We start from the raw sequence: 27,396 nt of genomic DNA on the forward strand, positions 1-27,396 counted from the left end.
GCCTGGCCCAGGGTTCAGGGAGCTGGAAGGGAGGAGTGCAGCCCTCCCAGCACTGCCAGGGACAGCTGCAGCTCCTTCCCCAGCTCAGCACTGCTGGTTTTTCTGTTCCAAGGGACTGTGAAACCAGCAAACAGCTCTGAGTTCTTGTCTCCACTGAAATGGACTGTAAACTAAACAATCTGATAAATATTTATGCAGCAAGGCAGCTATGACAACCAGAGGAGATGGAATACTTTTTAAAGACTTTTATCGTGCTCATTGCCATTTGCTACTAAAACCAGATATTTAAACCAACCTGTTACACAACAGCAGAGGCATCTCATGTAAAAGTTAAATATTTATTTCTAACTGTTAAATAGCTCCAGAGAATGAAAATTATTCCCTAGAGGAAAACAATTACATTTATTCAATAAACACTTCCTAAAAAGTCCATAACTTCTTTGCCAACAAGGAAATCCTGGTTTCTTTCCCACTGCTCCTATGGCCCTGTGCCTTCACAAAGCTAACAGCCTCTCATTCAGCAGAATGTTTCCAAGAGAGACTGCTTTCCTTTTTTCTGTTGTTGTGGCTGTCATTATTCTTCATTTGGAATAAATCCTTTTGCTCTGTCCAGCTTGTCCAGAACCTCACTATAAAGGCCAACCATCTGGAGAATGTGAGCACCACAGTTGTCAACAAGGATGGATAAAAATGTATCATTTAACTAAGTTATCATTTAACACAGAACAGAACTAAGGGAACACGTGGGAGACTACCACCAGCTCTTAAACCTAAAATTTAAAATTGATGTAAAGATTTTTGGCACAGGTTTAAATATAATGGTTTAGAAAAAAAAATCAGTGCAACCTAACAAAAGTGGTTTTATTTACAGTTATAAAGCATAGTTTATATGTGAGTCTTATATCAGCACATAAACCTATTCACCAAATCACAGATGCTGGGAGCTGATGTTGAGGGTGGGGGAGACTTCTCATTGTCAGCTCTCATTGCTTTAACTGATGTATTTAAAATGGAGTAAGAGTTACAGCCAAGCCCCTGATTGCTCAGCTTGTACACAAGAGAATGAATGGTGACACCAGCCAGGCTGCACTGGGCTGCAATCTAGACAGGAGCAGCAGCCAAAAGCTGCAGAAGCTTACTTGTGACAGAGTAAGAAAAGTGTCATTGCAAACTGTCACCCACAAAAGTGCTAGCCTAGAAATGTCTCCCTCACAGGAAGTGGCTTAGCTGCACCTGAGGAGATGAGCTTTAGTGATTTTCTTCACACCATCTTAAACCCTATTTATAAGACATGAGATTATACTAAAAACCAAGCTGGAAAGTATACAACAGCTGATTTAACTAAACTGGTACAGCACCTTGACTTCAGTTAAGGCAGGCAAGGGTGCAAGGTCCTCCCATGGCCACAAACAGAAGTTTATTTCCAGTCACCCATTTACATCACCCTTCCAGTAAAAGAATGCTACATTTTTCTCTCTATTGTCTATCAAAACTTTGCTGGCCTCACTTTGAAAAAATCTTTTAGCACCAGGCTCCCCCAAAATATTTAGATACCATGATTCTCCTGAAACTCTAAAGACCATCAGCAGTGGTTTCTTCACCCAGATCCACATCTCAAATCAGGCCAGACAGCCAATCCCATGTCCTCAAATCCCCCTGTGCACACTTACATGGCCTTCATAGCTCTTCTTCAGAGATCCCAGGTGGTTGAGGAAACGCATTCCCAATCCACACCACTGCTCAGCTTCCTTGTATTTACCAACAGTATATTGAAATATTCCTGTATTCCAGGCTCTTGTCATCAACCAAAGGATCTCCATCTCTGGGTAAGCATCCTGAGGTAGCAAACAAGCAGCAGCACCTCATCAGAAAACAGAATCTTCACTTCAAAACTGACAAGCCAAGAGTGTGTTAGAGTTTAATTTTAGAGTAAGAAAACAGTTGGGTTCTTTCCTCCTAAGCAAAGGGAGAAAAAGCCCTTACAAAATCCAAGGAAACTTGTAATGCAGTCCTAAATATCCAAGAGACCTTTCTTTTGAGGTAATTTCAGCATATCTTTTACTGAAGAAGTCTTAGCAGCTTCACATATAACACTATGTAATGTTCATTTTACCAATTATTCTCAGTCTAATGAGAATTTTTTTCAAACATGCTCAGGATCATCTCCCAATCTCTTGGTTTCCTGTTCAACTTACTGTGCTGCTGACTACACTCAGAGCATCTTCAAAGTACTCCCACACCTCCTGCAGCACACAGGTATCCAAGTCTGTCAATCCACTTGGCAAAGAAATGTTTATCAAACTGTGCAAGCATTTGCTGAGGATTGAAAGAGAGCAAAAGAGGAAACTTTAATATCATGTGCACAAACAGTTAGTTTTTAGTATGAGGAAGCACACTGAGTTATGTTTCTATGATTGTCAGACATGTCTGCCTTGGTGCTTAACACACTCATATTCTTGTAGCAGAAACATGCATTTTTGTACTATCAGATCTTATTCATACAAACTATGAAGAAATAGAGTCAAAAGCAATTTTTTCATTAATTAATTTTTCATTAATTTCAGCAATTAATTATTTTCATTGCTGGTCTCTACAGTAACACAGAAAGAAAATCACAGTATTTCCTAGGCTGCTACACATGTCAGCAAGAAAGAAGTACCTTTTCTAACTTCCCCAACAAGAGCTACGTAGGCAGCATCCTCAGAAACTCAGTAACAAATACAGGGCTCTGAAAACAGCTCTGTCTTTCTCAGTGTGAAGTGAGAAAGGCAGTATCAACAGCTGCCTTTGCCAAGTGCTTACTTCAAGGAACTTGGAAAGGATAAGTAACACATAAATATGCTAAATAAATCACATATGTACTATGTGGCATCACTACCTTACAACTCATAGCTTTCTTCTCAACCCTTAATTTCTCTTTTTTGTCTTTGAAACACCCAGCAGAGTAACATTTGAAATGAAAACCTTCCTCACAAGAAACAACCAGAGACCTCTTCAGGATCCAATTTTCATTTTCCTTCCTCAATAGATTAATTTCTTGGAAACAGGACTGTACCAGAAAATATGTCAAGTAAACAAACTGCAGGTAAAACATCTGTTAGGCAGTCATCCTTCAGAGCTACACTGGTGGGCCAGCAAGAAGTGGAACCTTGCATATAAAGTAAAATCCACTTTTTTTTCAAATTGCAAGCTTTATTCCCTGTCAGCATTTTCAGCCACAGGCTCATGGCAAAGCTATGTGATAACACTAACCTAAATTTCACAGCATCAATGACAGCCTGCTTTCTGTGAAGGTTTAGTGCACTCTTGAGAGCTTTCTTACACAGCACAGGATACCGAGCTGGAGATTCCATTGCTAATGCTTCAAAGTAAAAGAAAATAGAGAAGAATAAAAGATAAATTACTGAAGTCAACTTCAATCTCTTAGGTCACTAAAATAAACTACAGCATGTTGCCAGATCCCTTGTGAAAAACAACTGAAAAGAGATTTGCTTAATGGGCTGGTCACAAGCTGCTGCTTCTCTCTCTCTTTCTTACTCAGCACATCATCAATGAGGACAACAAGGCAGAAGCACAGAAAGTTTCATAATTCTCTGCTGTTTACTTCCAGTGCAGTAACACAAAAAAAAACCCCAAAAAAATCTGGTGGGGGGAACTGTCTAAAGAGTTTTGTTTGTCTCCTTGAACATAAAATTCCAGATGGAAACCTCATGTAGGATTTGAGAATGGTGTCTCCAGGCACTGGAGTGTTCTCCCTCAGGGCAAGCAGAACAGAAGGTGTTTATGCAATCCTACAGGACACCTTCCAAAGATTTGCCATGGTAGTTCTAAATGCTCCTCATCTTTCTTGGATCCTGCTCTAGATTCTCAAGCACATTTTTGTGACTAGGACTTTGTGATGAAAGTATGGCACAGTGCAGAGAAGTGCTATTTACAAACTGACTATAAAAACTTCAAGTTGAAATAACGTTATCTTAGTGCCTTAAATAAAGTATCTATCCAGAGTCCACAGCCCAAAACTTCTGCACTGGGGTATGTATGAATCAGTGAGGGTTATTTTCTGGCCTTTGCCAGTTTGGAGCATGTAAAAGTTTATCTGAAAAACCCTTTCCAGGCTCACAAGCTATATGAGTGTCTCAGGGTCTAGAAATGGAAAGATCTCACAACTTTCTGGTTCATCATCCATGTCACCTGTCAAAACACAGCTCTCCTAACGTTGCTGAGATCCTAAGCATCTTTGCTTCAGGACAAAATATATGTGGTTAGACCCATTTTTTGTATGTTGTACAACACATGATAATCCTGGTCACCTCAAAAGAACAGGACAGAGAAATGAAAGCTTCTTTGTCCTTACATGCAATGATTTCAAGAGTCTTGATCTCTATTTGTGGTTGCTCCCAAACTGACTCCATAAAATTGTGAAGTGTTGGATCATTCAGTTTGGATCTTGCTTCAAATTCATAAAGCAGCAACAACGTGTCTGTTGGGTCTTTAGCAAAATCTCCTACAAAAGAGACAGGATTCCCTGTATGTAATCATGAATTTTCTCAAAGCCACAGGGTGTACTATAAGGTAATTTTTGCTTCCAACAGGCAGGAAAACCACCAAGGAACTCAGACATAACATTAGAGCAAGTGGAATGTGCCATTTAAGGAATACCTAATGGAATTTTTCCACCAATATCCTACCAAAAAAAGTGAACCATGCATCTACTAGGCTTACAGTCACTTAACACCTCAGCTTTTATCATACTGTCATCTACTCCAATAACCTCCATCTAAGACAGCAATTCCACATGCTCTGTATTTCCATTAGTATTGTGACTAAGAGTTACACGTGCTGAACACACACTTTGTAGCTTACCTGTTAATTTCAGCACCTTCCATATCTCCTTGCATGTCTGAAGATGTTGAAGGGCCTGACTAAAAAGCTCTGTCTATTTTACAAAATTAAATAAGTTATTCTTGTCAGTTTTAAAAGCAAAAGGAATAATTATGTCAGAACTAACTATAAAATAAATTAAGAATCAGCCTAGTTAGTAAATCTCCTATTCCAGTTACTGGGGTTTTGGGGGTTTTTTTTCCTCTTTTTCAAAGATCTCCACATCTCAGACAAAGCCACTTCTCACTGAACATTTCATTGGCCCAGAAAGAGCCATCCATGCTCCTGTGGGACACAACTGTTTTAGCTCCCAAGCATCAAATAGTGTTATTGGGACTGACAAACCACTAAATGCCACAGCAGAATTGCTGTGCACTGCCCTCCACAGAATTTTCTACAATCATTCTATACCAGACTTCTGTACTTCCTTCACAACCTCTGTGTTTCCCCTAATCTTCTTATCACAGTAAGCACAATGCCCTCTTCCTCCCACCCACAAAAAGATGCATACATTAAAAAAAAGGGAGTTTTATCACAACCACAGTGGTAACTACTTTTAGCAACAGCAGTAATTGTCTTTCTGACTAACCCACATTTAGCAGCAGACTCCTTACAATAGATATCTTGTAGATTGAAATTCCCCTCAGAAGTTACTGCCACGACCCTTTATTGATACAAACCCATTCAAAGACACTGAACTAATTTACAGAAATTCAACACTTACAATTGTCTGGAAAGGTGCATCACTTCTAAGTATTCCCTTGCTTAGATCCTCAATATCCCATTTTAAGTGAAAAAAACTAGGACTTCAAAATCAGAAGGAAAAAATGCTACACTGGAAGACTCAGAAATAGTTTACAGGCTTTGCCCTACCTGTTCTGAAGGTGTTACTTGTTGTCTCCCCATTTCCAGATCAACTGCAGCTGCCATTAACAGGCATGTCTTCTGAGCAATTAGAACAGCTTTGTCAGAGGGACAAAACTGGGACAACTGACACCAAAAATAGGAAAAAGTAATGAGAATTTTACCCATAAAAAGCAATTTTCTTGTGAGCAGATGATTGCTGACCCTCCTCTATGACACTTGCAGGAATCAGTCATGAGTAGTATATAGTCATATTGTAATTTTACTGGTACAATTATACAAAGGGATTATTTAAATATAAAGTATAAAGCAGAGTTGGAATCCCTCTCTACAAGCACAAACAAAGCTGACAGTGTTGGTAGAAGCCCTGCATAAAGATCAGGACTCAAGTACTTAACATGTGTGTATTAATGATATAGTTTACAAACCTCAGAATCCATTTATTTTAGAAACTTCTCATTGAAATCTTAAATTTATTACATTCTTAAGAAACAGAATGTAAAGTATGACAATAATGCACACATTTTATATTACAAGTCAATCTTCTTGTGACAAAAATGCTTCATCTTCAGAGCATACAAGCATGTCTCCATGGAGATAACCAAACCATGGATGTGACTTCTAGAAGAACTAGACAGATGAAAATATTCCCCAATTAGAAACATTATTAGCAAGAGTAAATACCTTGAAAGACAGCACAAAAAAATCCCTCATCTTTTCAGGGCTGTCCTTGAACTGTACAGCTAAGTTCCAAGCTAACAAAACACAAAAATAGAGACTAGAATAAAAATCTGCATTAGATGTGTGCCCATCTAATCTCTAGCAATAAGCAGTTCAGGTCCTACAATTCTATTTCTGAACCAGTATGTCATCAACAGCTCATTTAACAACAGAAAGAAATACTGTTACTAGTGATTTGTTAAAATAGCTAATTCATGCTTTCAAATTTTGCCTTGATAATTTCACCACAACCAAGAACCCATTCTAGTACACCCTAAGAGTGTACCCTGCCAACAAAAGCATGAACTGGGAAAAAGCATTTTCTTATATTAATTAACAAAACCAGCATATCAGTGAAGTGTTGAACAGTATTCCCAAGACAAATAAAAAGTAAAAAGGAAAAAATCCCACAATGTCTTGAACCATTCCTCAGTTTGCCCCAGCAAGGTCAAGTATGTGGCAATTAAGCACACAATTCTGAGTAATAAATGGATGAGCATCTAAAGGCAATCAAATTATTTATGTATGAGAGCTTGACCCAATTAAATGTTTAGATTCTACAGCAACTTCCACATTAATTGATTCTATAGGACATGTTTTTGTAGTCTCTGAATTGTTTATCCTGTGAGTGAGAATGCTGCCTTTGAAAGGTCATGATTCCATTCATGCTCATGTCACTGTATTTGACCTCTGCTGCTTCTCCCCTCCCTTGCTGCTCTTCACTGCAGCTCAGTTACACTGTGAGGATGTGTGCAAAAGCAGCTGTCTTCTGAGCCTGATTGCAACTGTTTTCTCTCCTGTGTGCTCTGACAGAAGCAAGAATCTGAAAAATTGGTTCAACTTGTTACCCTATGCTTACATTTTTATTTATAGACAGCAAATGCACTAATCCTTTACCAAAACAGTGTAACAAAGACTGCAAAATGAGGACCCACAGACAGCACTATGCATAAAGCTTAGGGCAGTCCCATGGGAGCTGCATTTCCCACTAGAAACCACTTTATCTGTGATGATATTTGCTGTTTGGATTTCACAGTCTGTAGTTTATGGCAAACTCCAAGGCTGCAGATTTAAATGATTAATACAGACAGGAGATTCAGTTCAGATTCTGAGAGAGCAACCTACCAACTTTCCTAAACCAGTGAGCTTCAAGGATCCTCATGTCCCCCGTAAACTTCTCCTCTGTGAAAGACTCAGCAAGTTTCTTGTGAGCTGCAGAAAACATACAATTCAACACAAAAGTACCACTTTTGGAACACAATAAAAACATTTCCAAGTCTCATCCTTGCACTACAAAACAGAGGTTTCCAAAATGCCTGTGTAATTCCTGATGAAGACTTATTCTCACAACTTAAATCTAATATTCTTCAGAAAGCCCTATTAAAAACAGCAGAAGTTGCCTCAAACAGCATTTTAGAGAAGATGCCAACAAGTATTGCTCTTCTAAGTTTACTGACACTGAAGTCTAATGCAGAGAGTTTTACTTAATTTCACAAGAAGGGTTTAAATTAAATTACAAGTTTGAGGCCTTTCTTCTAGGAACCTTTTATTGATTTGATTCTGTTCTTAAATCTCTTCTACTTGCAGCAGTACTGCAATTTTTTGATAGCAAAACCTGTGGCACTGAGATCCAACTTCACAATACTATTGAATCTCCAGCTCTAGTTTTCATTGATTTTACTGGGAAGTTGAGAGCCTGGACTGAAATAAGGAGTTTAGATATTTCATTAGCATGGATCTAACCATATAAAATGCTCACATATGGAAGAACTCCAGAAAATGCAAATGAAGCAAAAACATACCCAAGTTCAAGTAAGTCAGTATTGAGTTGATATCTCCATCTCTGGAATGGAGAAAAAAATCAGTTTTATAAAAATGATTAATTTTTTCAACAGAAAAAACCAGAACATTATTTATGTTGGAATATATTTTCCCAGTTATGGATAGATCCGCTCTTCTCACTCCAAACTTTGGAAAGATATCCCACTAGTATCAAAGTTACAGAGATTTTTGCTTAGCTCACAACCTCCATTAAAAATACCTGACAGGCATATGCATTAATAAAAAGAGAAGAAAAAGAGCAAATATTTAAAGAAAAGTTTAGACAAGGGTAACATATGTTTCTATGTGATGTCATTTGGTCAAGCTAGGAAGTCATCTGGGTGGACTGTTACCAGCATAAAAAACAATCTCTTGATTACTCTGCAAGAAAAAAAGCCCAGAAAGAAAACATTACACAATTTGAACACATCCACCATAAGAAAATGGTTTTTCAAAGAGACCCACCTTTTCTCTACATTTTCTGCCATGATTTTTGATAACATCAGACGGACCAAACATCTAAATATGAGAAAAACAAGCAATGAAGAAACAAGATTTTTTCTCAATGGTATACTTTGCCCTAATTTTCCTGAAAGGATCCCACTTTTCTTCCTTATGCTTCTCCTTGTGTGTATATTGAATTCTTACTTTAAGGATACAAACAATTGTCGGCAGTCTTGTAAATGTTCAGACAAATACTCCAAAGCTTTGATAGCCACAATTTGTTGGTCATTCTGAAAAGAATTAAAACATGTTTTGTATATACTGCACTACCTCAGTTACCACAAAAAATACCCAAATCAAAACAACAACAGCAACCAAAACAAAAACAAACCCCAAAGCAACCACATTTCCAAGTCTGTGCAGCCCAGTAGCAGGAAAATGAACAAAGGACTGTGCACAGAATTGCCTGGGAGTGCAGAGAAAGCTCTAAGGAGAGATCATATGATTCCCTGCACAAAGAGCCTGTGGCAAGAGCAGGACTAGTACAGGTTGGTGAGGCTTTCATGCCTCACAGGGCTGGGAACAAAGCCCTGATAGCCTGAAATGCAATCAGCCAGTTCAGACAGTGCTCAGGCCACCAACCAAGAGGCAAACAGGAGGGACAAAGGACTTTCATCATGGATTCATGTGTATTTTTTACACAGCTTCCCCCTCTCACATCAAAGATCAAATCCCAGAGGCAGAAGAATATGAAACGTTTTGCTAAGGAGAATTTTATAGAAATACACAATGTAATATCCAGATGCCAACAATTGTAACTCAGAATTCTTTATTTTTCTGTTAAAATTTTAAAAGATACCACTTCCTTCTACATGAAAATAATTTCTACTTTGCATTACACAACATATTTGAGTGAGACCTTCATTGTGGAAGTATGAAATACGAAGAAATCCATGAAATACAGAGATATATTAAATCTAGGCCAGGTTAAAGAGGTTACAGCTGTCCTACTTATATCAATAAAGCAAAGGCAACATTATCTGCTCTACCTCTAAAGCAATTTGGGCAGCCAAACTCAAGAGGTTGCTGCCTGTATTTTTATCCACTCTCAGCTTGTCTTCATGTTCTGGTAGCTTTTCTGCGAGTTTCCCCATTTCAATAACTGCTTCCATAGCTGAAAGAGACAGAGGGAGAAACCAACATTTTTATAGAAGCCATTGGAAGGTGGAAAGTTCTACTGTTTTAATGATTTATGAAAGGCTATAATTTTTTTTTTTAATGATAAGCCAAGGCAAGAAAGCCTGAGCATACCAGCACTTCTCCACAAATACATATTTCCTCCTAGGGAGGTGCCAAAAAGCTTTCAAGTTACTAATCTAAGGAAACAAAGATGCCATACAAATGATACTCATCTCACATCCTTAATTTTGTTCTGCTAAGTAACTGTTTGTTACCAAAGACAGAAGACTTTCTCTAATACATTGTCTGGGCATCATTCCAAGCTCCCACATCTTGGCTTATGCTAAGGGTGTCACTGCTTTTATGCTCACATACTGTGCTGTGTTTCCCACTCTATATTATGTGAGCAAATTATGCTGTCAATAAAAGTTGTATAGAGAATAATTAAATGGCAGAGAACTCATTGGAAAATAAGCTCTGCACATTACTCTGTATTCTAAGTAACTATAGACTGTATTTCTCCATTTTCATTACTTGAGCTAAGATCCTCATTAAAATATGAAACAGCAGAACTCATTATAAAGGAGAAAGAGGCTACAGAGATACAACATTCTGTAAGTCATCTCAATATTCATGTATTTCTTGGTAACTTCAGGCTCCATCTGTCCAGAGAAGTTAAGAGCAGCAATAATGGTTCCCTTAAGTTTCATATTGTATATGCATACTAAAAAGTACAGAATGATTCTCACCCTGGGATGCTACTATAGCTTCTGCCCATGGGAGGATTATCTTCCCTAGACAGAGGTTCCATCCAAACAAAAACAAATATAGCAATGGACTCTGCCTCTTACATATTGTGTGCTAAAAAAACCTCAAATCCCACTTTTACAACTTAAATCTACAGCCTGACATTTTCAATGACTTTAGGGATCCTTCTTCTAGCTATCCTCTATTGTGTCTTTCTCCAGATGAACAGCCCAAAGCTGTGTAGTATTTTTTAATATATTTGGCATTTCTCCCTGTAGTGGACCCTTTAACTTTCAGGCTGTACCTTTGTCAGTATCGTTCTCCAACACTGCAATCTTATAGACACTGAATTTAGTAAAGATGCTGTTTGGATCACACCTTTCTGCTTGTTTAACTGCCTCTTTAGCCTATTCACAGAAAAGATTAAAGGAAATCAGTACAACATCACCTTGAAATTAGTGTATAATTTGCAACAGAAAAGAAATAAAAAGATACACAAAACATTACTGGTTACATTGTTGATAATTCTAGAATAACTCAAGATGTTTGATAGGGCAACATCTGCCCTTGAAACAAAAGTGATGAGACCAGAAGACAGCACCAAAGGCTGACCAGAAATGAAAGAGCCAATTTCTCAACAATAAAAGCAATGCAAATAAAGACATAAGTATGTATATATATGTATTAAATATACCTTGTCAACTTGTTTCAGGTGAAGATAGCAAGAAGCCATGTTCCTCTGCAGCTTAGCCAAGTTCTGATCTATCTGCCCAGGTGTATAGAAGCTGACAGAATAATTGTACCAGTGAAGGGCTTCAGAATAGTTTTTCTCCTAGAAAATACAAAAATAAAATAGAACCCAAACAAACATGGCCATATTTGGATGATTAAACTGCCTGTCTTCCCTTTTATTTTTTTTAAAGGTCATAGCAAATGAAAGATTCAGATAGTCAAGTATATTCTAGTGCAACCTCCAGGTTGTTCCAGGTGCAGAATCCAGCACTTTTCCTTGTTAGATTTCATACAGTTGGTGAGTGCCCAGCCCTCTAATTTGTCTAGACACTGTGAGAGACAGTATGCAAAGCTTTTCTGAAATCCAAAGAGATTACATCAACTGGCTTCAGCTGATAGCAAGGTGGATGACCTTGTCCTAAAAGGAAATCAAGTTTGAGAAGCAGGACTTCCCCCTCATGGACTAGTGCTGGCTGTGACCAATGGCTGCACTGTCCTTCAGGTGTTTTTCAATAACTCCCAGAATAATCTCCATAATTTTACCAGCCACTGAAGTGAGACTGACAGGCCTGTAGTTTCAGGGTTGTCCTTTTTGCCCTTCTTGAAAACTGGGATAACTTTCACCAGCTTGCAGCCAACTGGGACCTCTCCAGATTCCCAAGACCATTCAAAAATCATTGAGAAGCCTCACAATGACAGCAGCCAGTTCTCTGACTACTCTTGGACAAATCCCTTCAGACCCCAGAGCCATATAGGAACCAGCTGGAGCAGGAATTCTTGCATTAACTGTTCCCATGCACAAACCTTAACATGAGGCTACCTGAAACTTGATTTTGTAATTGAAAACAGCGCCCAGATGGATGAAAATAAAACCAGTGCCAGCTGGAACAAGGCTCTTAGTAACAGTTTGCACTCTAACCAAGAATAGACATATCAAAGAGGTCAGAAAAAGAATTTCATTTTCACTGATATAAATAAGAACACTACTATTTGGTCCCAAACCTCATAATGTTTGGCAGCTCTGTCCCACAAGATGATGTGCAGCTGATTCAAGGCTTCAGGCAACAGCTGTTTCCCAGTATAATGACCTGAAAAGATACTGCAAATCATCATTTTACAAGAACTTTACAAGAACAAGCACACTGAGAAGCATCTAAGAACTATTCTACAGCCTGCAACAAAAAAGAGGGACACAGCAATAGTTTCAGCTAGGAGCCAGTGTTTCATATCCTGTTCATAAAAAAAAACCCCAAACCAAGGAATCAACCAAGCAAAACCCAAAAAAACCCAGTGGTAAGAGAAAAATATTTTCATGCTTGAACAATGTAAATGTAGCTCTTGCTTGTAGCTAGATGCAACATGAAATAGGATTTGTTTTACAGCATATCTGTAGTCAAAAAGTACTACAGTGCTACAGGTGCAATAGACCTGAAAAATAAACTGTTATCCAGCTGCTCTAACAAGGATATGCAACCTGTGTTACACTGACAAACAAAAATAAATTGGGCTGGATGGACTAAGTATTAACATTGCACAGAACTCCTGGTTAATGTTTCTAATCCTACATGTATCAGTCACACACAGTCTACACTAAGAAGAAGGAATTGCTCCAGCAAATAAATTTAACCCCAAACTTGATCGTGACTGTCGTTCAATATGGAAGTTGAGAGCTGCCAAGTAAAAGAAACATCATGAAAAACAGACACAGAGAAAGAAAAACGAGAATAAGCAAAAAAACTGAAAATTAGAATGCAAGACTTTAGCCAACTACATCCAGCTTTCAGCAAACAGCAGTAAGAGATGGATACAGACCTATAATAACTTCTTCAATCTTTTGCTTAGCGAGCAGCTCCCTCTTATTCTGCAGCAGGAACTCGATGTGGAGCAGGGTAATTTTTCCAAGGTCAGGTGAAGATTCAAATCGCTCAGGAACAGATTTCAGAAAATCAAAACCAACTGATTCCCTATTCACAGAGATGCATTTTTAAGAGGCTGCACCAGAAGAGCTGTTAATTTTCCATTCTACAGATTAACATATTCTCACCATACAGCATGTTTGTCATTCAATCACACCGACAGAATGAATCAAGGTATGAATTTGTTACAGCTCATCTATTCAATGGCAGCTTCCTCTCGCCACATGCTTCTTCCACTGTATTCATAAGAGTTTATTCTCACATTTGCATCAAGATACAAGTATATACATACATAATCATGATGGAGCACTTAACAGGGTGAAAATTCGTGCCTCAATTTATTTTGCAGTAACTTGTTATCCTTCTAGTGTTTTCCCCAAGAATGGTTCTAGGGCTCCAAAGTCATTCTGATGGTTGGTTAAAAAAAAAATATCAGTCTGATGATTCTGATGATTCCAGACATATAATAAAACTACATAATGAATCTTAATCGTTCCAAAGTAAGTCTACAGCACTGCAAATTGCCACTACACTTATGTCACACTCTGTTCTGTTGCTGCCATAATCAGTATCTCCTTGTTATAGAAGACAGGCTCCCTCTCAAAACCTTTCACCTTACCTCCATGAGCTTTTATTTGAAATAAAGCATCATTGTATAACAGATGTTCTTTGCTTATAAAGAAACACCCCAAACCTCCAAACATTGTGTTTACCCCACTTAGAGATGCTTTCATACCTTCCATGCTCCAGCAGCAATTTGGCAGTGTTCAAACAGAAGTCTATAGACATCTCAAGGTGTGCGAATTCTGCAAGAGCTAGACAGAACACAAAGCACTTGAGATTATGTAATCCACTTAGACACTTAATTGCTCAATTTACCACCTATCTCTTACACCTTCTTTGAAAGACAGAAACAAAACTGGAAAAAGAAAAAAAAACAGCAACCCTATAACAGATGTACAACAAATGGAAGAATAATACCTATTATGTTTTGACTTTCCTTTCACTGTACAGTTAATGCAGTGCTACAGAAAGGTGACAGGCTGATAGCCCTGGAATTCTAGCCCTCTGTCTGTTTAAATAGGAACAGCACAAACTTCAGTAGAATATTTTTTTTTTGCCTCAAGCTGCCTTTTATCAAAATGTCTCATCCTTATCCAGCAGGAACAACCTAACACTGAGGTTAGTGCTCAGGCTGGGCGTGGTATCATATTGCAATGGGAACTACTTCAGCATAATGCCCTTAGCATCAGCTGTTGGACTGACTCGTGCTGATAAGCAGGTATCAGTTTTACACCAGTCAGATAAAGTTTTAAAACTGTTACTCTGTGCTGAATGGTTAAGAACAAAGCAGATACATTTGTAGCTTGGATGAGATCAGAGAAGGAATACACAAGGACATGACTGGAACAGTTGTTAAAAGAAGCATTTGAAGGCAGCTGATGCAAGTGTGTAACACAAGATTTTAGTGAAATGCCTAAAATTTGAGGAATCTTCACTCAAAAGACAGATAGCACACACTTTTCTCCCAGGCATACAAGAAAAGAGCATCCACTCATTCATAAATGTGCTTGAAAAACTGACTGGAGGCTTAGTGTTACTAAACAATAGCCAAGTGTGTTTTGATAGGCAACTCGATGGTTTCACAATTCAAACTGAAGAACACAAGTCAGCTACTGTATGTTTATTTGGAACTGTAAGGTTTAAATGACTGGCTACTTGAATCTGGCTGAAAGTCCCAAGGAGGAATGTGAAGTTACCATTTCTGCTAGTCTGACAGCATTCAAACCCCTGAGCTCTCTGTAAAAAATTCCTCATCACATCCTACACTTCTCAGATTATTCATTACACATCTGATACTTACCAACCCTACTCTCTTCCTTAAGATTTCATTATTTATGAAAATAAATTTCTCTGACACATTAATTATCCTTTCTATATTAAAGTCTCCCCAAAAACATTCTTATCCTCTCATTTCATAGCAGAGTCAGTTCTGTTCAAGTGACAAATGTGAGGAATAAGGAGAAAAGAGTGTACTTGATTTAAATAAACTCTTGTAACACAGGTTTATAACAACACACTGATGAGCACATGATATCTCTTGGCCAAAATCTGCAAAATCCCAGCCAGAGAACAGCAATGTTTCTCCAGCCTTTCTGCTGTGCTGACTGTGTAGGTCAATGCACCTTCACCCTCCTGCATAACCTTATGCCTATGTCTAAAGAAACTGTAGCTTTACATTGCTGTGTTTTCACTCTCTTCATTCTAACAGCCTTCCCCCTCCCCTATTTGCAGCAAGGCTATTTAAATTAGCATCTGGATACCTCCTCTGTGAACAGTGAGTACTTTGTCTCATACTTCAAATCCAAAAGGACATTTAGCTGATACAGATTCTGCCAAAACCACAAAATTGTTTTTGTATGTATGACACAGGCAGTCATACATACTCCTTGGATGTGGAGTAATATGAAACCTAGGGAGAGATGTGATACCTGAGTTGATATCTTCATCTGATGCTCCACTTTTAAGAAGAATTTTAACTTTCAAAAAAAACCCTGCTGGGTGCAAATTCTCCTGCACAATGAAAAACAACACATTACTGGGACAGCTCTTTGTAGCACACAGATCCTGTGAGAGTTTAGCACATTCATCATACAGACAAATATTAAGGAATCACATACTCTCCTCTGAATTCTTCAGTTCCATTTTAATGACTGAAGCAACTGGTAGGACACTTATGCCATAATTTCTTCCTAAATGCAATGTGCATCTTTATTATTTATTCTTACACCACCAAAAGACCATAAGGATAACGAAAGCAAAAGTTGTAAAATTCTCAGTTTGCTGTGGCCCATTTTTGATACTTTGAAATAGAAGCTGAACACTACTGAATGATAGAAACATTTCCAGCTTTTCTATGTGTGAATTGGCTGGTTTAATCTGGAATTAGTATGAGTAGATTCAAAGTAGTTTATATAAAGAAGAAATTCAGGGGTCAACAACAGTGGGAGCAATTGGAAATATGAGGACTCTGTACAAAAGCTCTCCCTAAAACAATGCATATTTCAGGTTCTAAAATCAACATTGTCTTCTGGTTTTCCATACCCTCACACATTATCAAAATGTACATTATCAAAAATCATGACCAAAACACTTTCTGCCTCAAAAATCTTTGCAAAAGTAAAAAATATAAGAGGACAAAAGATTTAGATACTGTAGTAGCACATTATTTGCATGACTAAAATACACTGCCTTTTATCTCATGAGCATATGCATTATGATCTGTCTGTAAATTCAGGCAGAATGCAGAAACTGAATTTCAGCTTCCATTTAAAGCAAAATTTCATACTTAAAACTTGTTTTGTACAAAACAGAAAATGAATTTTTTTAATGATCAACCAAAGACAAATAGGATTTTTTCAGATTTCATTTACTCCACACTGACCTGAATAGATACAAGCACAAAATTAATTCAAGTCCCTACAGGAAACAGAATTTGTAAAGGATTAAGAGACCTCACTGTAATGACTGCTTAGAGATGTATGAACTTCCTTCAGGGTAGCTGGTATGTTTACACATCATTTTTCAGGTCTGCTTTCGTGCCTCTGCCTGGGTGTTGCTTTGGGGATCCCCCAGACAATGAGGTAAGGGAAATAATTTTACTCTCTGTGCTTCAGCTGTGGGTTTGTGGTTGTCCCAGCTGCCTGCCTGTATCAACTCACACATCTGAGAAATTTTAGTCACACCATCATCAAAGGACCTTACTACTAACACATAGGAGGCAGGAGGACAGCACTACTTCTACATGCAAAAAAGTATTTCTCTAAAAAAAAAAAAAAAAAACAAAACTGGAAATACCAAAATATCTATAAGAGCATGGAAGCATAAAGCAAACACACCTCAATCTGTTGTCAAGGATAACATACCAGTGACTAATGTGGTCCATATTATCATGTCAATAAATGCTTGAGTTTCATCTATTGCAGTCTTTAAACACAGCAAGAATTAGTACCTGATTTGCCAAGCTGATGGCTTTCAATGCCTTGTCCAGGTACAGACTGCAATCCCACTCAAAGTAGGTCGTGGCTAACAGTCGCAGCACTTTAGCCTGGAAACAAAAAGTAGCCACATACAAACATCCATATGAACACAAAAGACTTAAATTCTAAGGTCATGAAAAATAAAAGTTCTTTGAGGCAAAAAAAATCCTGCCTGGTATCAGACATATAAAGTGATTTCTGACATCTGAAACATATCCAGTGTTGAAGCAATGCAGTACACACAGGACATGAATCAACTAGAATTCAGAGAAAAACAGAAGGGCTGCAAGGAAAATCAGATAACTGGAAAAAAAAAAGAATTAAAGAAGAAATTGAAATAACAGGAGGTACATGCTTCAAAGAGGAAAACAAACAAAAAAGCAGGACAAAGACCTACATGATGATGGACTTCAAATACATAAATTATTTACATAAAGAGGAAGAAATTAAAATCTTCATATCCGCAGTCAGAAGTAAAAGAATAAACTGATTTCTGAATGAGACAGAGAAATATCTATCACAAATGACACAGCTCAACTGATGATGTATTGATAGAGAAGAGGAATGGAAAGATGGCCTTTCAGGATCTACTTCAGCCTTACTTTCTAGACTTCAGTTTCTGTGAAACAATAGAATCAAATGTGATTTAAGAGCGTTCATCAGTGACTGATGCTTATAACAACTAAACTTGAAACTCTGCCAAACTTCATAGCACACTGCAAAAAGGAGACCAAGACATCACTGGGCAGGTTTGCACAGAAAAGGCAGATAATACACTTCAGTCAGTTTAACAAAATGCTCCTATTTGTAAATAGAAATTTCTCTATTTCTTACCTGCATTTCTTTGCCAACAGAATATTTTATGTCCATCTTCCCAATGTCATAACTCTGGCTATCAATGATAAATGGAAGTTAGAATTAAACAGGATGACAGATACATTCAGTCAGTCTTCTGATATGTGTAAAATTCCTATCCTTTCCCACTCCCTAAGCAGTTAAAAACCACATAAATCACACAAACTAATCTCAGTAGTCACTTTTACTAGAGAACAGAAAATGTTGGGTTCTTTCTGCCCCTACATTAAAAATTGTACTCAATCACTTTCTTCAACCTGTTGCAGCACATTCTGTAACATCTTCTCTTCAAACATTTCAGTAGGTTTTATCAATTTTAACCACAGACATTTTGAAGAAGCAAGTGCTTCCATTCTTACCTGACATACAATAGGGCAATACACAAAATCTATTCATGACTGGTCTCCAGACCACAGCACATCAACAGCAAAAACAGAACCTGTAACTCGTGATTCCTCATTCTTCTTCTAAAAGTTAAATGGCAGAACAAAGAACCACCCAGGAGAAAACACAGTGATAATTCCACAAAACCAGATTTGATTACAAATTATGTGAATGAAGAACTGTTAGAAAGAAAAACAGTAACTGGGCTCTTGTTTTCTAATATATTCTCAGACCAGGGAAATTTTAACCCACTAGATGGAGCCACACTCTTTCTCCAGATTATTATTTGCACTGTGCAAGCTTTATTTCCTCCTCAGTCTCAACAGGACTCGGTATTTAATTTTCCACAATAATAAAATATAAAATAATCTCCAAAGCACCAGCTGTAACTAATTCTGAGCACTTCTACAAACCCTCTTTGACAACAGATACAACCATAATGATTTTGAATTTGATCTGTTGCCCTCCATTTTCTTCTAGCTATGTAAAAGAACAAGAAGACATTAACAGAAATTTTCTGCAGTGAGGCTGTTGCCATGGCATGAGGATACTCTTCCTGATAGCCTACATTTCCTCACCCTTAGTAATACCGCAATAGTTACTTGGATCCTACAACAGTTATCTGGATCCTACCCAAACCATCTCTACCTATTCCTTTTTCACCTTGATGTTTGTGCCTTTCATCAGTCAAGGACTCTTCAGAAAACTAATCCCTTTGGAGGAAGTGCTAGGGAGAGAACTGGCAAGAACCATTGATGACTTTCATTCTAATGGCATGAAAATCCATGTGGGAAAACAGACACAGATTTTAGGCAATAATGTACAACCATGACAAAGTACCTGCTCAGATAATTTGGTTCAGCTAAAATCTTGTATTCTCACATTTTTACTAAGGCCTCTACTTTCCCTTGCTCCCCCTCTCCTTCCCACACGTTTTCACATGTCAGAAGTAGGGGGTTGTTTATTTGATTTTTCACATTACCTGAGCCAGAAGGAGCTCTGCTCATACCTCTTCCGTTCATAGGTTTCCACTCCAAAATTGTAACAGAGGATTGACAGGTAACAGGTCTGGAATAAAAGACTCCTGCTTCTATAATGTTCTTGTGAAACATCATTAGATCTATGGCACTCCAGTCTCAGGCTCTTTAAAATTAATTTTATTTTCAAGAGATATCCACTGTTACCCCTTCTGGCCTTTTGCAAGGGGATGCTGAAGATGATTAATTGGAATCATTAATTGGGTGGGAAAGTGAAGTATCATTAACCAGTCCAGGACACAGAAAAGAGCAGGATTTTTGAAACATGTGAGAAACACAGAGTTCCTCAATAAATCACATTGAAAGCACTAGCACTGTGTAAATCAAACAATAAAAAATGAAATTTGAGAGGAAAAACTGTAATACTATAACCTATTTTTTTTAATAACAAAAAAGTTTTACATAATTAAGTGAGGAAGACTCCACCTGTTTCATGGTGGGCTTCACAGCATTTCTCTTTGGGGTTAAAAAAGGATTACAAGATTTAAAAGAAAACTGCTTTTGAATGCTTGGTTATTCAGAGCTTTATCAGTCAGCCCTGACAACATCTGTTCATAACAACTTGCCTTTTCTTTGAAATGATGTGCAGCTGTCATATGTCACCCAAAGAAGAGACAAAAAGTCATTTTATATGCTAGCAGGCTGCCAATATTTACATCCATTTTGCCACTGCAGTATCTTTTTTTCCCAAATATAAATGATACTTTTTGCAAGGGACTGCAGATTGCAAATTCTCAGACAAAAATGAGAAGGGTAGGACAACATCTTGCTTCAATTTTTTTTTTTTTTTTGCAATCCAGAGCCAAAAGTACAGGGTAGGTAGATGCATAAAGACAAAAGAGATCACTCTCAGATGTGAAACCTCATTTTTCACAGGTTCATTTGTGACTGTTTTCTTTCCAGGAGAGAAAATATCCTGTACTGAGCATTAGTTCACAGACTATCGAGGATCACAACCCTCTCCACTGATCTCTGGTACCACACAACACAATAATCTCCCTGTGATATTCTCCAGGGACTCTCTGGTACAATGGGAGCCTGGAAGAGTTTAGGATTGAGAGATACCCACCAGTCCAAAAGATTTGGATTCACTCAGCAATCACTAGCTCTTTCCATTTTCTTCATTTTTTACACACCACTTTTTAAATCAGAAGTAAATTGCACCACTCTCTCATGATCAGAAACCTTTACCTTGTCTGCACCAGTGCTCCTGGTTTGTGAAGAGCTTTCATCACAAGTTTAATATTATTTCATGAAGAGTTCAAGTGGAAAGAATGAAATTAATTTAGAATTAAATGAGGAACAGGAGTGCAAAGATCCCAGTGAGCATTTTCAACAGTAAGAAGTTCTACTCTTATGATCAAATAAAAGCTAGACCTCTACAACTTAGTCACTCAGATGCACTTGAACATGGCCTGCAGATGACAAAGAGCAATGTAAAATCAGTTGGAGTTTAATTGGTTAAAAACACAAATGAACTCTAACCATATTTCCCATATTTTTTTTTAAGAATTTGCATCTGCCCCTTTGGATTTTATTATCTGTACCAGAGAGACAGGAACAAAATGTTTCTTAAATATTGGGAAAATATGTAAACAAATGAAAATAAATGTCAGGAAGTTTATTCTGATATAACTGTAAGAGACTTTTATCTTTGTAAACAAAAAACTAATCTGCATAGGATAGTTTGTTTTCTCTGTGAGACAAGAACTACAAAAACCATTCATAGCTCTACAGTTTCATGAAGATGAAGATTAGTACTGATGGGAGTGACAGACTTGCATATCAATAACTTTGTAACTCAGCTCTTCTCTTGTCCCATCTGTCCCCAGACAAATGCTCACATGGGTACAAGATGCAATATACAAGATCAAGATGTAAAATGCAGCTGGTTCTGTAGAGAGTAGGTGGTATATTCAATTTAGATATCTTTTTGCCTTGCTTGCTGATTTGTCTTCTCATTGTTTAGGAAAGAGTTTATTATTCTATTTCAAATTCTAATCTAAGAGAAGAAATAAAAAAAATGCACTCTGAAAAAAAACTCTGCTGTTTCCACACAAAATTTTTAGCAACAAAATCTCTAAGAGGCAACCAACCGCAGAAGAGATCTTCAGCTCAGAGTACTTTTCAACATTTTATATGGCACATATCATGCTTTAACATATAGAGAGGAAAGTGGGTTCTCAAAGTTTGGAATGATAAAGAAGGGAAGATTTGACTTACTTCTTTTGGCAATTTCATCAACATGTCTTTGCAGCGCTGCACGCACATCACTGCTTTCTGAAAATCCCCTTGAGCAAGTGCCTGAGAAAGCAGCAGAGCATGCCAACAAATGTTAGTGTGCAACTGGTCTTTAAAATTCACTAAAAACCTCATTCTTTAAAATAAGACTTGAGTTTTTCACATGCAGAAAAGCTAGGTTTGGGATTAGGTATCTGTCCTTACAGTGCTATAATAATTCTATTTTTCCATCTTGCCAAATGATAAAGAGATCCAGAAAATCACTGCAGTCCTTAGGTAGTGTGGAAAGACATGGGACAAGATCATGCACATTAAGATAACACAAGAACTCAGCCAAATTTATACCACTTCTCCTTTTGTCTCCATGATCAAATTAAAAATATGGGCCATTGCTTTGTCCTGTTTAGGGTAGTTCCTGAGAATTGTGGAGATAGCACTTCCCTTTTAGATACTGAGGTCAGTGGTGTGACCAACAAATGCAGGAAATTACATTTTTTGGATTTGCACTCCTGTGTCAGTAACACTCTGTAGGGTTGAGAGTGTTCTCAGACACTTTAGAAGGAAAAACAATTCCTCTCAAAACTTAGAATTCCTAAATTGCATACTTTAAATTACAGTTATTTGCCTTGTTCTCCAGTCAAGCACAGGCCACTGTTGGAACTGACCCATTTATGATTCATACAGGCAGCTGTTTATTTTATCAACAGACATGATAGCCAAATCATAAAGCAACAAATCTGAACTAGAAGATATAAACACCACTGCAAGAACGACTGCGATAAATGAGGGAAATTAAAAATCATTAAATGATTGCAACACTGAATGTAAACATGAGATCTGCTATCTTCTATCTAAGTGAAGAAAATCTATCCCTCAGCAAGTTCTCAATGCCAAGCATTCAGGTATCTAATAACTGGGTCAGAGTTTCCCTCTATACCTCTAGTGACTTATAATGAAAATGGAGAACACATACTGATTCAGCTTGGTACGAGAGTACTTTGAAAAGGCTTTTCTCCACATCAGCTCTGTGCACTTGAATATCTGCTTCACCCTCGCTCCCCTTCCGTAACTTTGCATACAGCTTTTCTATGCTCTGGAAAACAAAGTGCAGACATCACCCTTGGAACTTACAAATGGGGGTGTGTGTAAGAAATCAAAACTGGGAAAGAACTTACATTCACGGCATTCTCTAGAAATCCATCTGCAAGACCAGCTTTTCCAATGTCTATCCATCCTTTCCCAGTTTTCATATACATCTGAAGGAGGAAATAGTAAGTATTTTGTGAAAATGCAGTCACTTTCAAGAAAGGCAATGTAAGCTCTCATCTCATTGCACATGTCTACCACAGGACAAGGGTATTTCAGCTCTGCAGTTTCTGACCAGCAACTCTCAGTTCTGAATGATCACTCAGATGCAGCACAGGACTTAGGGTGGCCTACTAGACAATGTTATAAGATACTGAAATTAATGTATGTCCTTTTACTCTGTGAAAAGATGTGATGCTAACCACACTGTCCAGACACTCCAATGGCTCACCCAGGTATCCCTGTAAGATACAGGTCCCACTTCAGCATGTACTTTGCTTTCTTAAAAGGGAAAAAATGGGATCATCAATCTTATCTTTCCTTAACTGATGAGAAGAGAGAGTCAGCAATACTCCTGCCAAAACACCAGTTATCCTTCCAGAACTAGACAGATATTCCCTTTCCAAAGCAAATGTAATAAGATTTGATTCCCTGGGGGATCAACTGTATTCCATCACTCACCCTCAATTAGCCTTACCAAAATCTGTCTCCGAATAGTTCCCTCCGGAGGATCGCTGCCTTCACAAAGGCAAATCAGTCTGCAGGCAACAAACCGCACTGCAAGAGAACAGTGCAGCCATTCAAAAGGTTCCTTTTCTCTATTTAATTTTTTTTTACAGAAAGTCAAGCCCTGCCATATCTGAAAGACTATCTGGCATTTTAAATCACAAGACAGAAAAATCTGAAAGCTTCAGGAGTCAAAGCAATCTGAATTTTAGCCAAGATGTTTAAAATTGCTTTTCAGGCAGTAAGAAAAAAAATATATATTCTCATTAAAATACCTATTAAACAATTTAGAGAGAGTTGAAGTTAAATACATGGTATTAAAAGATTTAATTACATTGCAGGTGCTTACAGTAACATTTTTTGAAAGCCTCAAAATAGCCTTCAGCAAAATAAGGAAATGAAGTTTAATAATCTTTACAGTTTCAAAGTAAAAAGCAAAAATATTTTCAGGCCTTCCTTAGACATCAGGGATGGAAAAAAACACTAAATGTATTTAAAACAGCCTCTCCCTGGCCCTTCAGGTGTGATCTGAGAACATCACACTCTACTTTGTGTCAACTTACCCTTTTCCCTTTACCTGGTATAATTTATATGATGCAGATTATACATAATTTTGACTATAATCCCTCAAGACAAGAATGTAGGCCTGACACTGCAATCCCACAGAACCACAGAAAGAACATGCTGAGGGAAAAGACCAAAAGCCCATTTCTGCTTTCCCCCAGCCCTGCTCCTGGCCCAAGAGAACCCACCAGCTGTGCTGTAGCAGGCCAGTGAAAAGAGGACTTAGAATGTGTCTGTATGTAAACATGGATGAGATAGTTACATTAAAAAAAAATCTCACTTGATATAAATTGACCTAGAGTCTAAAACTTACATCTGTGTTATTTCCATACATTTTTAGATTTGAACCACACTATGAGAAATGCAAATTACAGCTCCCTTTGGGCACATCACCTCTTTACTGGTGCTCTGGCATGGAAAGGGGGGTGATAAGAATGCCTACACTGATTCTGTGTCACAAGAAGGTAACTATCACACCAGGATGCTTCCTCTTGGTTTATACAAGCCCACCAGTACATTTTTCTATTTCTAGCCCATGTCTGCAAAGACTTAAACAAATCTCCAGCATTACTTATGTGCCTGCCAGCAGAGAGTGTTTAGTTTCCATGCCACAGCACAGCTTTAGGGAGGCACAGACATACGTACGTTTGGCTCTTTGCTCATCACTGATAACAGCACCCGTGTGTTTGGTCACAGCCCAGTTCCACAAGCTCACTGCACTCTCTTCAACCTGAAGAGGAGAATTCCACTCAATTTAATTTTGTCCTGGATGTGGATCCCATTGAAATTTACTACTGGAAAAAGAAGCATCTTTCATGTGTTGCACAGGAATGGCCTCTCCACACGTTTACACAGCTCCCTTTTACACCAAAGGTGTGAGTTTTCCATGGAACTGTCACAGGATCCCACAGGGACACGTTGGACAGTGACCTGCAAACAGGCATGCTGAATGGATGCAGCATTTCTTCACCTAAAACCTGAAGGGCTTGGAAAAGAACTCTAAGAATCTTGTCACATTTGAGAACTATCTGTAGTAAGGCTTCACCTCTTTTGCACATCAAAAAGAACACTAAGTACCTTAATGACGTTAAATACCTACGCTGGGAAACTTTGGATACTAGCAAACAAAGAACAAAGGTTACTGACTAGACACTCTTGTTAAAAAGATACAGCACTACATAAAGACAATAAGCTGCTTTAGCAACCCACCCTGAGGGGCTGCATTTTCCACCACTTTATTCTACTTTTCATGACAGATCTTGCCTATGAACACACTCTTGCCTATCTAGGAGAGAGTTCATAGCCCCTCTTATTGATGTGGCCAGATTACAAATTAATGATTTCTCCTTTTTTTTTTCAAAAATAATTTAGCCCAACTGATTCAGGAGGAACTGCAGGATACCACTTTTATGCTCTTGCAGTTCTTTACACACTGTACTATTGACACTTTCTGTTACAACTCTTGCTAACTTATCTTGCTCCTTGTTGCAAATTTAGGACTTCCAAAATCAGTGTTCCTTAGCTGATAATTGCTACTTATTAAATGTCTCTTGAAAATATGATTTTAGAGGAAGAAGTTGGACAGTATCTCAGCTGGTCTTTTCCCTTATTTCAGATTCTTGTGTTACCAGATTTCTCTTTGAAAAAATTACTTTTAAAGTAATGTTTACTACTTTCTAAGTACTTCTCTAGGAGAAATAAACAGAAGGAAAAACTAAACATTATAAACGGCAACCTGATAAACTTTTAGAAGGACTGAAAATTAGTACCTCCAGTATAATATTGTGTACTAGAATACTGTTTAGCAGGCAGTTAAAATAACATGCTTGCTTGTTTTCTTCTTCCTTGGGTTATCTGCTGTCACTATGGGAATCCACAGACAGGGAGAGAAGGACCTCTCCTCTGATCCAGTACTGAACTCTTAATGCATCAGTGCTCTCTGCTTGCATTTTTACATAAAATTACAACTAGATACTACTAGTAATTGGAAATAATAAATATGTTAACAGCATCAGTAACCAGTAATTTTTCCCATTATCATCATAGAATGGTTTGGGTTGGAAGTGACCTTAAAGACCACCCAATTCCAACCCCCTGCCACAGGCAGGGACACCTTTCACCAGGCTAGGCTGCTCCAAGCCCTGTCCAGCCTGGCTTGGGCATTCCATGGATGGGGCAGTCACAGCTTCTCTGGACAACCTGTGCCAGGGCCTCTCTGCCCCCCTCAGTATCTTACTAATATCTAATCTAAGTCAATCTTCTTTCAGTGTAAAGCCATTTCCCCTTTTCCTGTCACTTCAAGCCCTTGCCCAAAGTCCTTCTCCAGCTCTCTTGGAACCCCTTTAGGCACTGAAGGTGCTGTAAGGCTTCTCTTCTGCCTGAACTCAGTCTGTTTTTCCCAGGAGAGGTGCTCCAGCCCTTCAATCACCCTCCAGGTCCACATCCTTCCGATGCCCTGGACACAGCACCCAGGTGGGGTCTCATGAGAGCAGAGTCAACCACACACACACTTCTACGCTCAGGACCATAATTTCTCATTGACTTTTAAAAATAACACTTCCCACTTTATTTGGGACTTTCACGCTGTTGGGGCAAACGACGAAGAAGTGAACTCTTCTTTACATTTCAGTAGTGGTACACGTTTAGCTTCCCGCCAAGGTGGGAAGCAGCAGCAGCAGCAGCAGCAGCAGCAGCAGCTGGTGTTTATGGAGCCGCAGCACCAACCTGGGCCAGGGCTGCGGCGTGTGAAGCACCTGCACGCCCCGTTTCCCCAGACGGGCTGGCAGCGGGGGGCTCTCCCTCCGCCACCATCCCGTCCGCTTCACAGATGCCCTCCGCCGCCTGGAACAGCTCCTCCGTGAGGGCGGCGATGCGCGACGGCGCCTCCTCCCTCAGCAGCTCCCGCACCAGCGCTGTAAGACAGGAGGGCAGCGGGGCGTGACACACAGCCCAACATCAGCAGCCAGTGGCGGCGCTTATCGGGAGGGGAGAGCCCGCGACCCGCGGCACCTTCCACGGCCGCCGCCCGCGGCCCCGCCATGGCCCCTCAGCGGAGCTGCGTGACGGGCGCCAACACGGGAGCAGCGCCCCCGCACTGCGCCTGCGCGCTCCGCCACGGCGGTGCCGGCGGGCCCGCGCGCCGCCGATTGGCTGTCTGCC

At 38.8% G+C, this 27,396-nt stretch overlaps 1 protein-coding gene across 1 annotated transcript; it reads right to left on the reverse strand.

The window, feature by feature from the left end:
* Nucleotides 1-319: 319 nt before the first annotated feature.
* TEX11 (testis expressed 11) lies at nucleotides 320-27,396 on the reverse strand. Its single transcript, XM_064427003.1, has 29 exons — nucleotides 27,247-27,396; nucleotides 26,962-27,149; nucleotides 24,883-24,967; nucleotides 23,645-23,724; nucleotides 23,037-23,117; nucleotides 22,835-22,954; nucleotides 21,844-21,924; nucleotides 19,566-19,651; nucleotides 18,179-18,236; nucleotides 17,317-17,412; nucleotides 15,797-15,878; nucleotides 14,041-14,119; nucleotides 13,201-13,352; nucleotides 12,391-12,476; nucleotides 11,351-11,488; nucleotides 10,961-11,063; nucleotides 9,780-9,904; nucleotides 8,935-9,020; nucleotides 8,752-8,805; nucleotides 8,268-8,308; nucleotides 7,591-7,677; nucleotides 6,430-6,500; nucleotides 5,755-5,871; nucleotides 4,864-4,936; nucleotides 4,355-4,504; nucleotides 3,253-3,361; nucleotides 2,196-2,316; nucleotides 1,671-1,835; nucleotides 320-646 (listed from the first exon to the last, which is right to left on the reverse strand). The coding sequence occupies exons 1-29, from the start codon at nucleotides 27,275-27,277 to the stop codon at nucleotides 575-577; spliced, it is 2,817 nt and encodes a 938-aa protein (XP_064283073.1). The 5' UTR covers nucleotides 27,278-27,396; the 3' UTR covers nucleotides 320-574.

This window comes from Passer domesticus, chromosome 7 (genome assembly GCF_036417665.1).
Source record: "Passer domesticus isolate bPasDom1 chromosome 7, bPasDom1.hap1, whole genome shotgun sequence".
NCBI classification, from domain to species: Eukaryota; Metazoa; Chordata; class Aves; order Passeriformes; family Passeridae; genus Passer; species Passer domesticus.

Excerpts from the sequence above, each read along its gene's own strand:
- TEX11 (XM_064427003.1), bottom strand. The coding sequence starts at position 27,277 with ATGGCGGGGCCGCGGGCGGCGGCCGTGGAAG. Across the intron at positions 9,905-10,960 it reads GGAGAACGATACTGACAAAG|CTATGGAAGCAGTTATTGAA; the intron begins GTACAGCCTGAA and ends TGTCTCTTTCAG. Across the intron at positions 2,317-3,252 it reads ATTGATGCTGTGAAATTTAG|CAAATGCTTGCACAGTTTGA; the intron begins GTTAGTGTTATC and ends TTCAATCCTCAG.